The sequence below is a fragment of the Palaemon carinicauda genome, chromosome 28 (assembly GCF_036898095.1).
Source record: "Palaemon carinicauda isolate YSFRI2023 chromosome 28, ASM3689809v2, whole genome shotgun sequence".
Classification (NCBI taxonomy): domain Eukaryota; kingdom Metazoa; phylum Arthropoda; class Malacostraca; order Decapoda; family Palaemonidae; genus Palaemon; species Palaemon carinicauda.
Genome location: NC_090752.1, coordinates 1,949,518 through 1,965,156, shown reverse-complemented (window position 1 = coordinate 1,965,156; position 15,639 = coordinate 1,949,518). Strand labels below are relative to the sequence as shown.

The following is a 15,639-nucleotide window of genomic DNA, read 5'->3' as shown; positions in this document are numbered from 1 at the left end:
AATTTAGAGAATTTTTGCAATTAACCCTTTTACCCCCAAAGGACGTACTGGTACGTTTCACAAAAGCCATCCCTTTACCCCCATGGACGTACCGGTACGTCCTTTCAAAAAAATGCTATAAAATTTTTTTTTTTTTCATATTTTTGATAATTTTTTGAGAAAATTCAGGCATTTTCCAAGAGAATGAGACCAACCTGACCTCTCTATGACAAAAATTAAGGCTGTTAGAGCAATTTAAAAAAAAAATATACCGCAAAATGCGCTGGGAAAAATAACCCCCTGGGGGTTAAGGGTTGGAAATTTCCAAATAGTCTGGGGGTAAAAGGGTTAAATGTTAGTGATACAGGCCTCAACCTTTTCTCACTTTGATTTTTTACATGACTATATTTTTGTTTATTTTCATTTTGTGTAAATTTTCTTAATCTAGATATACCTTCTTTTCAACAGCACCCAATGTGGGACGCATGGGATCTTGCCCTCGAGTTGTGTCTGAGCCAGCTGCCGACTGCCCTTCGATCAGAAGACCTCTATTCCCACGTGCATTCTCCGTTTTTTGAAGAGCAGCTAACGGCTTTCCAAGTGTGGCTAAATCTCGGCCACGAGCAGAGGCATCCTCCTGAACAGCTTCCGATAGTACTTCAGGTAATAGCCTTTTTCTTTAGATATAAACCACCTGAACTCGGTTGAGTCCCCTGTCAGGCTGGGAGGAACGTAGAGAGTAGAGGTCACCTTTTTGTTTTGTTTCATTTGTTGATGTCGGCTACCCCCCAAAATTGGGGGAAGTGCCTTGGTATATGTATGTATAAACAGAAAGACTTACAAACATAATAGGTTCCAAGAATCTTTTTGTAAGTTGAATGCGGTTAAATTTTTGCCTAGTATAGGCTTCATCTAACTCCATGTCTATGATCTTTAGATGCAAAAGCCAACAAAAAGTCCCGTTGCATATTGCAAATGTCATCTTGCTTACTGTATTAAATTATGTGACAGTATTTCATTATGTAAGAATGTTTGGAATATTAGAAATGAAACTATAAGAGATTACTTGAGTGCCACATGTGGATATCATAATGAGGGGTAGATGGAGATGGTTTGGGCATGCTCTTTGCACTCTCCAAGAGAGATTAGCTCACCAAACTTTCAACTGGGCTCCAAAAGGCAATAGAAGAGTTGGAAGACCCAGGCCTTTATGCCTGAGGGCTATAAAACATCAAGTGGGAGATGATGAATGAGGAAGTATATAATGAAAAGCTCAAGATAGAGATGACTGGCGAAATCTAACTGAGGCCCTTTGCGTCAATAGGCGTAGGAGGGGATGATTATTTCATTATTAACTTTAGATACAATATCTGGAATTTATGATTTCAGTTTATGTTCATATCTCCGAATGTATGAAAGTCGAATGTTTATACTTTGAGGACCGTCTCCTATATCATGTTTGAAGGAATTATTGGTAAACTGAAATATGGTGATACAATATTTGGATTTCTGTAAGTTCGTTTTTTTTTCATTACAGGTTCTCCTGAGTCAAGTTCACCGTCCACGAGCTTTGGAGTTGTTGGGGAGCTTCCTTGCATTGGGTCCTTGGGCTGTTAATTTGGTTCTATCAGTCGGGATATTTCCTTACGTTCTACGTCTGTTGCAATCCTCGGCCCGAGAACTTCGCCCGCTGTTAGTCTTTCTATGGGCCAAAATCCTAGCTGTTGATCCGGTAAGTATTTTGTTTATTGTTTGGTATAGTGTATTTTTCTTTTTATTATTATTATTATTACTAGTTAAGCTACACCCCTAGTTGGAAAAGCAGGATGCTATAAGCCCAAGGGCTCCAATAGGGAAAAATAGCCCAGTGAGGAAAGGAAATAAGGAAATAAATAAACGATCTGAGAAGTAAAGAACAATTAAAATGAAATATTTTAAAACTGTAGCAACATCAAAACAGATATTTCATATATAAACTATATAAAGACTTATGTCAGCCTGCTCAACATAAAAATTGCTGCAAGTTTGAACTTTTGAAGTTCAATTGATTCAACTACCTGATTAGGAAGACCATTCCACAACTGGGTCATAGCTGTAATAAAACTTCTAGAATACTGTGTAATACTGAGCCTCATGATGAAAGCCTGACCATTAAAATTAACTTCATGCCTAGTATTACGAACAGGATGGAACTTTCATTACTGTATTTGAAACTGCGGTTTTATTGCTCTACAATAAAATAACAAAATTCCAGAAATATTTGTTTCATAATTTTTGACAATGATTTACAGTACTGTACTGTATTTCACAATTTGAATCAGTATATATTATTGTTATTATTATTATTATTATTATTATTATTATTATTATTATTATTATTATTATTAATTGCTAAGCTACAACCCTAGTTGGAAAAGCAGGATGCTATAAGGCCAGGGGCCTCAACAGGGAAAATAGCCCAATGAGGAAAGGAAATAAGGAAAAATAAAATATTTTAAGAACAGTAACAACATTAAAATAAGTATTTCATATATAAACTATAAATAATTTAACAAAACAAATGGAAGAGAAATTAGATAGAATAGTGTGCCTGAGTGTACGCACAAGCAAGAGAACGCTAACCCAAGACAGTGGAAGGCCATGGTATATACAGTAAATAAAAAATTAAAATATTTTAATTGATATTTCCTAATTTTTTAACTAGTGGATATTTTGAAAATAGAAAGTGGAAATATAATCATATATTTTCTTAGCTTTAGCCTCCGATGTTCTAAGATTATCATCTTTTTACCTTCAGGGCTGCAAGGCAGATCTTGTGCGTGAGAATGGCTATAAATATTTTTTACAAGTGCTGGGTGATACTTCTATGCCAGTAAGTAGATTTACTTATTAATCATTTCATTTTTATTGTGAAATTTTTATTATGAATAGTTTATGTGAATGTGAAGTAAACCTTTGTCGTGTTATTTAACCCTTTTACCCCCAAAGGACATACTGTACTGGTACGTTTCACAAAACTCATCCCTCTATCCCCATGGACGTACCTGTACGTCCTTGCAAAAAATTGCTATTTAAATTTTTTTTGCATATTTTTGATAATTTTTTGAGAAACTTCAGGCATTTTCCGAGAGAATGAGACCAACCTGACCTCTCTATGACGAAAATTAAGGCTGTTAGGGCAATTTAGAAAAAATATACTGCAAAATGTGCTTGAAAAAAAATAACCCCTCGGGGTTAAGGGTTGGAAATTTCCAAATAGTCTGGGGGTAAAAGGGTTAACACATTGATATGTGTAATTTAGTTTTTAATTGATATTTATTTAGATAATTAACCTTCGTTTTTGAAAGTTGTTCTTATTTCTTATGATAATTAACCTTTGTTTTCAAAAATTTTTCCTAAAATAATAAACCTTTGTTGTCAAAAGTTTTTCGTATAATAATTAACTTTTATTTTCAAAAGTATTCCTTATAATTATTAACCTTTTTTCAAAAAATTTTCTTATAATAATCAACTTTCCTCAAAAGTTTTTCTTATGATTAACCTTTGTTTTCAAAAGTTTTCCCGGTAATACTTAACCTTTGCTTTCAAAAGTTTTCTGTTTTCAAAAGTTTTCCCGGTAATACTTAACCTTTGCTTTCAAAAGTTTTCTGTTTTCAAAAGTTTTCTGCTTTCAAAAGTTTTCCTTATAATACTTAACTATTGCTTTCAAAAGTTTTTCTGTAATTTGGACATGATTTTTTTTTTACTAGAATGTTTTTCTTGTTTACAGCCTGAGCACCGTACAATGGCAGCTTTTGTTTTGGGTGTCATCGTCTGGGAGTATCCAGAAGGTCAGCGTGTAACATTGCAGGGATCACTAATGCCTCTTTGCCTTGAGCAAGTGACCGACTCTCACGCCCCACTCAGACAGTGGGCCACGATCTGTTTGGGTCGTACGTGGCACCACCATCCCGACGCGAGATGGGCAGCTACGAGGGACAATGCCCACGAAAAACTTTATACCCTGCTGACAGATCATGTACCCGAGGTGAGTGTTGATAGTGCAGACAAATATAATACTTAACTTGGGAGCAGGGATCTCCAAAATGCCTGACATCTTCAAAAACACAAAATAACACAGAGCTACGAAAAACACGTCCGAACGTTCACGGGTGCTTAGAAGGAATGAAGGGAGAAGGATGGGTAGTGGTAGTGTTGGGGGGGGGGCAGTAGCTGTAGAGAACGACACCTCGTAGTAACGGGGGATGTTGAGGAGGGAGAATCTTATTGGAAAGGGACCTCTGGTGGTGGTTTCACTCGCCCCAGTTTTTATATCGACACCCTATAAGGGTGAGCGAGCTGGGTATATTCCTGGCATTCCTTGCAACTTTTTTCTCTGGTATATTTAGCAGTATTTATACCTTTGAAATGGTGCTTTAAGGAGCATTCATGGAGTGACACAGGTTGAGCCCAGAAATAGATTTTTCCTTTGTCAAAATCCCTTAATAATATATGGTTTAAGGTAGCTGCTGGTTTATTCAAGAAGTATCACTTTACTGAATACTGAAGTATGATCATATTATTATTATTATTATTATTATTACTAGCTAAACTACAATCCTTGTTGGAAAAGCAGGATGCTATAAGCTCAAGGTCTCCAACGAGGAAAAATAGCCCAGTTAGGAAAGGGAATAAGGAAATGAATGAGTATATGAAAAGCAATGAACAAGGGCTGCAACAGTAAGTTTTTTTTAGAAGTTTACATGGCCAAATGCTTGCATCCCAATTTTGATAATGACCATATATTTTGACAACGTATAGTTTCGAAAAATTCAAATTACTTTTATCTTTAAAATCTTTAATTTTGTAATTCCGTTGAGGAAAAGATATTTACAGTACAGTAAACACCAATTATTCTTATGATCAAACAAATACCAAATATCATGAGATGATACAAGATTTAGCTTTTAAGAAAACTCCTTGTCTCTCAACAAATTGATTCATCTGATTTTAAAGATATATAAAATTAAATAAATCAAGATTGTTTCTCAGTAAATATAATACACCCATAACTCTCTGTTAATCAAACCAAAGAAAATTAAGCTAAAATAGTAGGAAGGTGGTATATTTAGAAATTCAAAAGGAAACCACCCATGATGGCAACTTTTATTACCCTCTGTCTCATGTGTATTTGTCTCCTCGTAGGCAGTTTCATACAGTTTCCTCTATCGGGAAATAAGGCTGTTATCTCTTACTTTCACCTAATTCATAAGATCCTCTTCAACATCATCTGGATAATATTAGTCAATATCTGAATGACATAATGTAGTCTGTACAAACATGCAGACGACAGACCAGTCAGACCAAGTTTGGATGCTTCAGGGTGTAAGACAAGAGGTAACTAGTACATACATACATACATATACCGAGGCACTTCCCCCAGCACTTCCCCCAGTTTTGGAGGGTAGCCGACATCAAACAAAAGAAAAAAACAAAAAGGGGGGGAAGCCTCTCCTCTCTACGTTCCTCCCAGCCTGACAAGGAACTCAACCGAATTCGGCTGTTACTGCTAGGGTGCCACGGCCCACCCTCCCCCGTTATCCTCCACAGATGAAGCTTCATAACGCTGAATCCCCTACGGCTGCTACCTCCGCGGTCATCTAAGGCACTGGAGGAAGCAGCAGGGCCTACTGGAACTACGTCACAATCGCTCGCCATTCATTCCTATTTCTAGCACGCACTCTTGCCTTTCACATCTATCCTTCTATCACCCAGAGCTTTCTTCACTCCATCCATCCACTCAAACCTTGGCCTTCCTCCTGTGCTTCTCCAATCAACTCTTGCATTCATCACCTTCTTTAGCAGACAGCCATTTTCCATTCTCTCAACATGGCCAAACTACCTCAACACATTCAGGTGGTACTTGAAAACCTTTTCTGAAGGAGAGTCAGAATATGGGATAGTGAGTTAGTAGATTAATTCATGTTGTCATATAGATCAAAAGAATGGGATTTTATGCCTCTTGGTTCATGGAGACTGCACATACGTAAATGAATGTCGGCTTGAACCACTGTGAGAGCTCATGTCTACGTAAATACACGTATTCTATTAAGTAAGGATTAACTAGCCTTCAAATGTTCATCTTGTGTTGTTTTTAGCATATTAACGAAGGGCCCTTTACAAAAGATAAGTTATTAATCATTAATGTGTGTTCTCTATCCCCCAGCTTTATAGCTTTCTTATTATCACATTCCTTCTGTTTTCCTAACTGTCCCTTCACAGTACATCTGCCGACTTCAGTCCTAAATAGCCTCCCAGGTTTTGCCACCCCATATTTCCCAAATTCCATCTATCCATATATCAATAATATGTGCTTTTTCATATCTTCATTTCAGGTACGTGCAGCTGCAGTTTTTTCCCTCGGTACCTTCATAAGCAGCTTAGCGAATGGTGAGAGAACAGATCACGCCCGTGCCATAGATCACACTATAGCCATAATGTTAGCAAATAATGTTTCTTATGATGGTTCTCCATTGGTTCGAGAGGTAAGTGTTAGGGTACTGTATTGTAAACTGTATTTTTAGAAAATTATCTTAAGCATTTTAGAAATTAGAAAGTATTCTTAATTTTTCAAGTGCAATACTGTATATTTAACAGTATTTTAGAATTTTAAAGTATTCTTAATTTTTCGTGTATAATACTGTATATTCATGTAACAGATGTAGACAAATTAGACTTAGAAGTACAATAAATAATCACTAGTAGTTGTTACCGAGGTAGGCTGCATCTTACGGATTACAAGCGGCGTTGGTGATCTAGTAGTGTCTGTTGAGCATATTTTATGCAAATTCCATGGTGTTGTACAGTAAAAACAGGGCAAGCTATCTAATAAATAATAAAGAAATAAGATTATGGTAGTAGAGAAAGGATTGAATGTCACTTAAAGCATAAAACTTGGAGAGGATTGATACCAGAAGTCTTCTCCATTTTGGTTTACAGTATACCTGTCTGCCATTTTGTTTTAAACTCTAGTAATCATTATGATGAGTGAAGATCTTGCCATCCATCATTCAAAATTTCTTGAACTGTACATGGCTCAAATATCACTCAGAGAGCAACAAATGTGTTGGACGATCCATATGAAAGTCTAGAAATGTTTTAGAGTAACAAGAATGTTGGACGACCCTTATGAAAGTCTTAAAAATGTTATAGAGTAACAAGTCTGTTGGACGACCCCTATGAAAGTCTAGAGATGTTATAGAATAACAAGTCTATTGGATGACCCTTATGAAAGTCTAGAAATGTTATAGAAGAACACATTTGTTTGACAACCTCAATTTAAGTCTAGAAATGTTATAGAATAAAAAATATGTTCGATGGCCCAGTGAAAGTCTAAAACTGACCCAATGAAAGTCTAGAACTGTTACTCCTTAGTCTTGTTAAACTATTTTACAATAACAAATAAAATTATTTGTAGCGCAAAATATTCTTAAACTTATGATACAAAAATGATACCAAGTAAAAAAATGTTCAGAAATATTCTACCATAATTACTCGTTACGTCACATATTAATATTTTCAGGAACTAGTTGTTGCTCTTCAGCTACTTATTTTGATGTATGAAAGCGCCTTCGTAACAGTTGCCCGACAATATTTCCAAAATGATAATGCAGACATGTCTCCAGTATCCCTTGCCTCTTCAACGGACAGCATAATGTCACCGTCGAGTAGCATGAGGAACGTCTTGGGACGGCAAAGTTCAAAACAAGTTACCTCTCCCGGACAGGTAAGTAACTCTCTCCTTAGGGTTGTGGAGGCCGATGTGGTAACGTCCCTGGCTGGTGAACGCCAGACTGGGGTTCGAGTCCCGCTGAAACTTGTTAGCTCCTTTGGTAGCTGCAATCTCTCCATCTTAGTAAGCTAAGGATGGAGGTTTCGGGGAGCGTATAAGCCTATCTGCTGAGTTATCAGCAGCCATTGCCTGGCCCTCCTTGTTCCTAGCTTGGGTGGAGAGGGGCTTGGGTGCTGATCATATGTATATACTGTCAGTGTCTAGGGCATTGTCCTTCTTGCAAGGGTAATGTCACTGTCCCTTGCCTCTGCCATTCATGAGCAGCTTTTAAAGTTTAGATGCACAGCATACCCAATGATTATGAAAAGAAAGTATTTACTGTAGTTACTTCATGAACATTCTGTACATGCATGCATTTGCAAACTTAGATTGACTTCAGTATTATGCATAATAATATTTAAGGAAAATTAAGCAATTATTTTGATAAAAATCAAATGAATACATTTTATTTCAGGCCTTAGGATCTAGCCCAGATATGTCAATATTGGACTTTGGTCACATGTCACCACTGGGTGTAAGAAGAACAGCGTCAACTCATTCAATATCTAATTTAGGTATGGTGGTTTACATATTTATTGTCTTATCGTCGACTTACGACCTATGCTACTTACAACTGATCAACTTTACGACCACAACCACGACTGCGTTTGGTGATGACGTGTGGTTACGAAATTCATAAAAACAATAAATGTAGTGTTGGAAATTTCCAAATGCAGCATAATGTTAATGAACACAAGTCAAAATGTGAAATCTAGCATTAGAGATATGAGAAATGATACTTTACAGTCTTAAACATCGCTGAAGAACAAGACGAAAACGTGAAATTTAGCATTGAAAAATGAGAAATGATACTATATAGTGTTAAAAATCGGTAAAAAACACAACCAATCAGTTGTAACTAAATGAGGTCGTAAGTCAACGAATGCTTGTACTTATAATTTACTGTATGTTTTCAGAATTAATTGAATAATTTTACATTCTTCCTAGACCTGGATCTTTACATCTATAACATTCTTGGAATGCTTCAATTTTTTTTTTTCTATAAATGAAACGATGGACCTGTGGTACAGAGCAGTGTAATAATAGAATTTTAATGATGAATTTCATTACTTTTATACTCGCCTAATGTTCCTATTGCTTCTTCTCGGAGCCGTGTCGACATCTTCCCAAAAATTGCCCGTTCTCTTCTTTCTCTACAACCCTGTCACTATTTTGGGTAGCTGTAATGGATCTTCAACATATTCCTCCATTGCCTTCAGTCCAGTGCATATCTCTTTTCACGCAGTCAATCCATCGCAATTTTGATCTACCTAACCTTTTATATATCAGTTTAGTGAGACCTGTGTTACTGTATGGACATGAGTTGTGGTATGACAATGAAATGATTTCCAACAGATTTTGTAGATTTGAGAACAAAGCCCTCAGAAGAATATTGGGAGTTAATTGGCTGGACAGGATTAAAAATGAAACTAAAAGAGAGACTAGGGCCACATATGGATAAGATCATGGTGAGGGATAGATGGAGATGGTTTGGGCATGCTCTTCACTCCCCAAGAGAGATTAGTTCACCAAACTTTTAACTGGGCTCCACAAGGCACTAGAAGAGTTACAAAACCCAGGCTTACATGGCTGGGGACTATGAAGCGAGAAGTAGATAATGAATGGAGAAGTATTTATTTTAAAGCTCAAGGTAGAGACGACTAGCGAAATATAACCGAGGCTCCTTGCGTCAATAGGCGTAGGAGGAGATGATGGTGGTGCTGATGATAACCTTCTACCTGGTAGTCCCTTATCTATCTTATTTCTTATTGGATTGTCTTCTAGTCTCTTTATATGTCCATATGATGGTTCATAAACATACAAAGTTGCCAATTCTCTCCCCTTGTAAAGTGCCTCCCCCTTTGAAATCAACCACACCATGTGGAAGTTGATGGTAAGTTAGTCGAGGATACATACATACATATACCAAGGCCCTTCCCACAATTTTTGGGGGTAGCCGTCATCAACAATGAAACAAAACAAAAAAGGGGACCTCTACTCTCTACGTTCCTCCCAGCCTAACAAGGGACTCAACCGGGTTCAGCTGGTACTGCTAGGGGGCCACAGCCCACCCTCCCACATTATCCACCACAGATGAAGCTTCATAATGCTGAATCCCCTACTGCTGCTACCTCCGCGGTCATCTAAGGCATCAGAGGCAGCAGCAGGGCCTACCGGAACTGCGTCACAATCGCTCGCCATTCATTCCTATTTCTAGCACGCTCTCTTGCCTCTCTCACATCTATCCTCCTATCACCCAGAGCTTTCTTCACTCCATAGGATACAACCTATTACTTCCTACTTTTCATTCCTCAAAGTTTAAATCCTGATCATTAGTGTCACTGATCAGGGAGAAGGGGATCGGTTTTATAATAATTTTTATGAAACTCAACTGGTGTTCATATTGCTGATCCCCACATTCCAATGGAAGTGGGATAGTGAAGAAAAGAGATGGGTAACTAATAATCTAAATTAATAGATTTAACCGTCACATGTGAATAGTTTAAAAGGTAACCAATCCTAACACCAAATAAACTTGTAATCACTTTAGTCTTATACAGTATAAGTAGAACCTGAATTATTCTCACTTATTGATTAAGAAATATCAATGTTTGCTTAAAATTAAACACTCGGGGTTATAAAATCTTAATTATTACATGACATTATCTCATTGTTTTTTTTTCTCTAAATATTTTGCAGGTGTAAGTAATGCTTTCTCTGGAGTCAGCAGTTTGTCTTATAGCGGAATGTATTCCAAGTTGTGGCTGACCCTCCTGGCGCTCGAACACGACCCTTTCCCGGGAGTTGCTAAATTAGCCAGAGTTGTTGTGGAATATGTCAGAAATAAGGTATGGTTTATTTTTGTATGTTTATTATGGTTTGCTTTTTTAGAATTATAAAAATTAGTACTGTATATATTGGCATTATTCTGAATCAGTTTTGTATTAGAATTTTATTTGATTGTTTGTATTTCAAAGTGCTTTAGTTCTATATCTTGAGCTTTTTTAAATAAGATATCTCTAGTTATGAACGTAAAGCTGCCTGTTGATGGTGCTCCTTAATTCAGGAAATTTTGTATTGAACACTAAACCAGGTGAATTTTAATGAGTATTAATATTGATTTGATATTATGTAAGTGTGCGAATAAGAATAATATATAGGATTATTGTGTGTGGAAGTTTTCCTGTTTATATTGTAGCTCTTAAGCATACCTTTTCATTTTATATAAGCCTATACTACCAATACAATAGTTAATTGGTGTTCTTAATTGAAATACAGTTCTTCATTACTGATATCAATGTAGGATTAGAAGTCCCAGGGAAAGATGCCTTTTATTGGACTGTCCTGACTCAGTGACTCAAATCTGCACTTTTTTATTTTTTTTTTTTTGCTGAACATCTGTAACTTAATTTTATGATTTACCAAAGGAAAAAGGTTTAATGTTCATTTATTCCTATACATATACAAACCTTTTGTTCTTTAGAATAGGGAATGTCTTCAGCAGAGGTGGAATGGTCGTTTAAATTGTTAATGAGGTAATTAACCACAGATGATGAGTGCGGGCGAGTAGATCTGCCCACTCTTGTCAAAGGCCACTTTTGTCTTCAACTGCAATGAGTATATTCATACTGTTGTGTTCTATCCAAGGCTGTTTAATCTCTTTCTCATGCTCTTTAAGTACAAATGGTTAATATTGGCTTCATATCAATAATGAAAGGAAGCAAGATATGAGTTTGGGTTGCATGCTGCATCGGTGTATGGCTAAAGCGACAATAGATCCGCTCATTTGCACTTTGGACGCATGATTTTTGTAATTACCCCCATTTTGATGAGTGTAGATCATGGCCTACTGTTAAGGTGGGCATATTCTTTGAGGTGGGAGAAGTTCAAGTGTTCTATGCCATCCTTCTTAGCAATACCCACGACAATGCTGGAGAGACTGTTTAGCCCTTTGCACTCCTCATTGAGTTTGCTGTTTGTTGAAGCTTCTGGGTATACAGGCCTGGCTTGTTCCCATGGAGCAAGCTTCAGGACTATGGAGAACTCAGATCTATATCAGGAAATTTTTTCATTTTTGGTGTAGTGTGAGATGACTGCAGCACTCCGAAATTTGTTGGTAGCTCTTTCTTGCTAATGTCGAGTCTTCCTCAGGTCATGCAAGCCTTCCTTAGGTCTAGCAGGTAGGCCCTCGATGTCTTTTTTAGGGGAGCTCAAAGCGTAGGGTACCTCACCCCCAGTATCCCTAATGCCATTGAACTCCTTGGTGACTGCAGATATTGCTGATGTGATGCAAATGCCAGTGACCCTGTAGTGCATGTGAAGCCAAAAAGAGTTGTAAAGAAAGCTCCTGCACTTGTTGTTATGGCTTTGTCGATGCCAAAGGGCAAAATAAGATCTTGCACTGGTCGTTGTAGGGCTGAAACTTAAAGTTGTAAGTATTCCCTGGGCAGTTAAAAGCTGTGCGTGTAGCCCCAGTGCTCATTACCCCTTTGCCTTTACCTAGGGCCCATGGCTCTCTTAAGCGGGGTTTACATGTTTGAACGGTTTGTTGAACGCGATTCGACAGACGAGTGTTTGAAGTGATGTTCAAACGTGTGAACGGGGTACTTGGTTGTAGAACATATGCGTCAAACGGTTCAAAGAAAGTCGGTTCTTCCCTTACTTTTGTGGGCGGAGCTTTATTGTCCACTAACCTTATGCATTTGTGACTGACTCCACCTCTTCGAACCGTTTGGTAGGCAGGTTTGACAACTGTGTTTGATGAACCATTCAACCGTGTACACCCGCTTTACTCTCTGTTCTTGTCATCCTAGCCCCTGTGATTGTGTTACAATTACCAGTGAATGTGGCTGATTTTTCCCCCTTTGACAGTGTTCCCTATTGTTGTAGTTCCTGTAAGAGAATCCTGTGTCATTTCTCCCATTGGTGGAGCTTCATAGGTCATAGTTACTCAGACCTTGACTTCATTGCTTGCAGAGCCTGAGGGATTGGTGAACTTCATATCTCTAATAAGGAACTTATTTTAAAGGATAAAATGTGTAGGAACAAATAACAAATTTCAAGAGCAGTGTAGTATTTTTCCTAGCTATAGAAGCCTGATTCCTTTAAAGTTAGATTTCCTACCTCAACCACCCCTCTGAGTCCTGAGCCGGTCAAAAGTGAAGAGTCTTTAACAGGCGGATAGACGGTGCTACTCACCTGTGCACACCATTTACTGTTAACTGCGTCATTAACGATTTCATCAGCTATTGCAGCTCTGCTGAAGACTTTCCTTATTTCAAAAGAGGTTTTTATGGCTAGGGAAAATACAAATGACTTATAGAATTTCTTATATTGTAGTTGAATGCTAGTATTACAATAAGTTTGTTTAATATTTTCAGGCTATGACAAGTTCAAGAGAGATTGTAGAACAAAAAGTTGAATCGGCTCCAGGGACACCAATAAATAAACCAGTGTTTTTGGCGTAAGTATTATATACTGTAATCTTTTGCTGTTCTTTGCATGATGGAGGAGATTGGATATACAAATATCAAACATTCAGTTGATGTTTTAAGAGATATATTCTTATATGCATGAATAACTCAATGCTTTAAAAAATTATTATTACCGACGCCAAAGAAGTTTGAAGAAGGATATGTTTTCGCTCCTGTTTGTGTTTGTTTGTGTGTTTGCTTGTGAACAGTTTCCTGGCCACACTTTTAATTATAGAGTAATGAAACTTGCAGGGATTAACTGTATTGTAAAAAGCTGGAAATTATTAAATTTTCAATATTAAACTTACCCGATAATCATGTAGCTGTCAACTCCGTTGCCCGACAGAATTCTACGGGTGGGATACGCCAGCTATCACTATACTAGAAGGGGGTGTACTCACCAGCGCCACCTGTGGCCAGGTACTACAGTACTTGTTGTTGACGCCACCTCACTTTTTCCTCTGTCGTGCTTCCGGCAAGACGTTCTGGGATACGCTTATGATTTTGAAGTATTGTTCACGGCTTTTGGTGAAGTATTTCTTCAAGATTTCAGCTTTCGCTATACTGGATACCTTCATAATTAGCTTAGATAGCTTTTATTTGGTTTTTTGATTAATGGTTAACGATCTTTTTGCTTGATTTGGAATCCCCCTTGACTAACTCTTTGATTCAGATGTCTGACCTTTCACAAGCCCCACCCCATAGACGATGTAGGTCTTGTAATAGGCGTGTTCCGAAGGCCTCGGTTGATCCTCACACCGCTTGTTCTGACTGTAGGGAAAGACCCTGTCAGTTGGAAGATCGATGTGAGGAATGCGCCGGACTTTCGGAACTTGAATTTGTGCGATTCTTAAAATATTCAACTAAGTTAGAGAGAGAGAGGGTTAGGAGGAGTTCTTCTCGCTCTTCTCTTTTTTCCTCACCACACGATCCTCAACCTTTTCCTCCCCCTGTAGTGGCTACCCCCGAACCTTCTATTTGTGCTCAGCCTGATATGTCAGTTGTTTTGCGTGCCATTCAGGCCTTAGGAGACAAAGTGGAATCGGTGGTTAGTGACCATAAGTCTCTTGTGGCAGAAGTCAAAGAGCTTAAGGTCAAAAGTGCAGTGGGAGGTGATAGTGCCAGTGTTGTGCCGAGTACTAGTGTCAGTGCAGTGCCAAGTGCTAGTGTCAGTGTCAGTGTGGTGCGTGAGGGTACTTCTGTGCGTGCCAGTCGTCCTCCCAGTCCGGGACCTCTTGCAAGCTCCCAAGCCCAGGGGAGAAGCAATGTCGAAGGGCAAAAGGGTTCGGCAGGCCTTGATCGGCGCACAGAAGTATCCTCGGTGGTTGCGGGCGTGTCTAACAGAGACCGTCACTCCCACCCGCAGATGATTGAGCCCGTCTTTTACTCGTCTGCTGAAGAATTGTCAGGGAGGAAACGTTGGACTCAGGTCTCTAGACCTCTCAAACGCAAAGTCCAGACCTCAAGAGCTCTACAACCTGGTTGCAGTCATTGGCTTAGCTCTGACTCTCCGCTGTCATCAGGTGACTGCACACCTCCTAAGAGAGGTAAGGTGTTGCCACAACAGACCTCATCCTCTGTTCAGGCTTTACCTCAGCAGACCTTAGCGTCTGTCGACCCCAAGATGACTTTGTTGCAGTCCATGCAGTCACAGCTTGCGGTCTTAATGCGTGAGTGTCAGTCTGAGAAGGTTAAACCTCCTCCTGCGATCGCTCCGCCTCGCCGCAGTCCAGTCTGCCAGGCGTATGATGTTGAGGTTCCTCAGGATACCTTACCGCGTACTGAGTTGCCAGTTACCAGCGGTGTGCAGCTACCTCCGCCTTACTTAAGACAACCTCAGCAATGGGAGCAGGAGTCTTACGCCTTTCTGCCTCCGCTTCCGCCTGCAGTTCCACCAGCGAGGCAGCATTCTCTTGAGGTACGACAACCTCTTCCATCCATGAGGCAACCACCTCAGCTCTCGCTGCAGCGACCTCAACCCTCCTCAAGGCGAGAGCCTCAACTCCTCAGGCCTGCGCCTCAGGAACCTCAACTCGCGAGACAAGAACTGCGTTCTGCGCAGCCACTACCTCAACTCTCGCAGCTCTCACCTCAGGAACCTCAACTCGTTCCTCAGGAATTTGCTACTGCGCATCCGCCTCCCTTACAGCAAGCGCAACTCTTGAGGCAAGACACTCATGCTAGGAGTCAGCCACCTCAACCCATGCGCCTACCTTCCTCTACTCTTCCTGACCAGTCTTTGCAGCCTGAACCTCAGGATTTTACTCAACAGAGACTTGAGGATGAAACCACAGGCGTTGATGCACCCGCTTGTTC

General features: G+C 39.1%; 1 protein-coding gene across 1 annotated transcript in view; it reads left to right on the top strand.

The window, feature by feature from the left end:
- raptor (regulatory associated protein of MTOR complex 1) overlaps positions 1-15,639 on the top strand; it is a 69,163-nt gene that overhangs the window by 29,117 nt on the left and 24,407 nt on the right. The window contains exons 8-16 of the mRNA XM_068351721.1: positions 448-642; positions 1,517-1,711; positions 2,777-2,851; positions 3,749-4,006; positions 6,354-6,503; positions 7,541-7,744; positions 8,265-8,364; positions 10,550-10,698; positions 13,231-13,313. Coding sequence (XP_068207822.1) covers positions 448-642; positions 1,517-1,711; positions 2,777-2,851; positions 3,749-4,006; positions 6,354-6,503; positions 7,541-7,744; positions 8,265-8,364; positions 10,550-10,698; positions 13,231-13,313 — 1,409 coding nt within the window. The remainder of the gene's footprint in view (positions 1-447; positions 643-1,516; positions 1,712-2,776; positions 2,852-3,748; positions 4,007-6,353; positions 6,504-7,540; positions 7,745-8,264; positions 8,365-10,549; positions 10,699-13,230; positions 13,314-15,639) is intronic.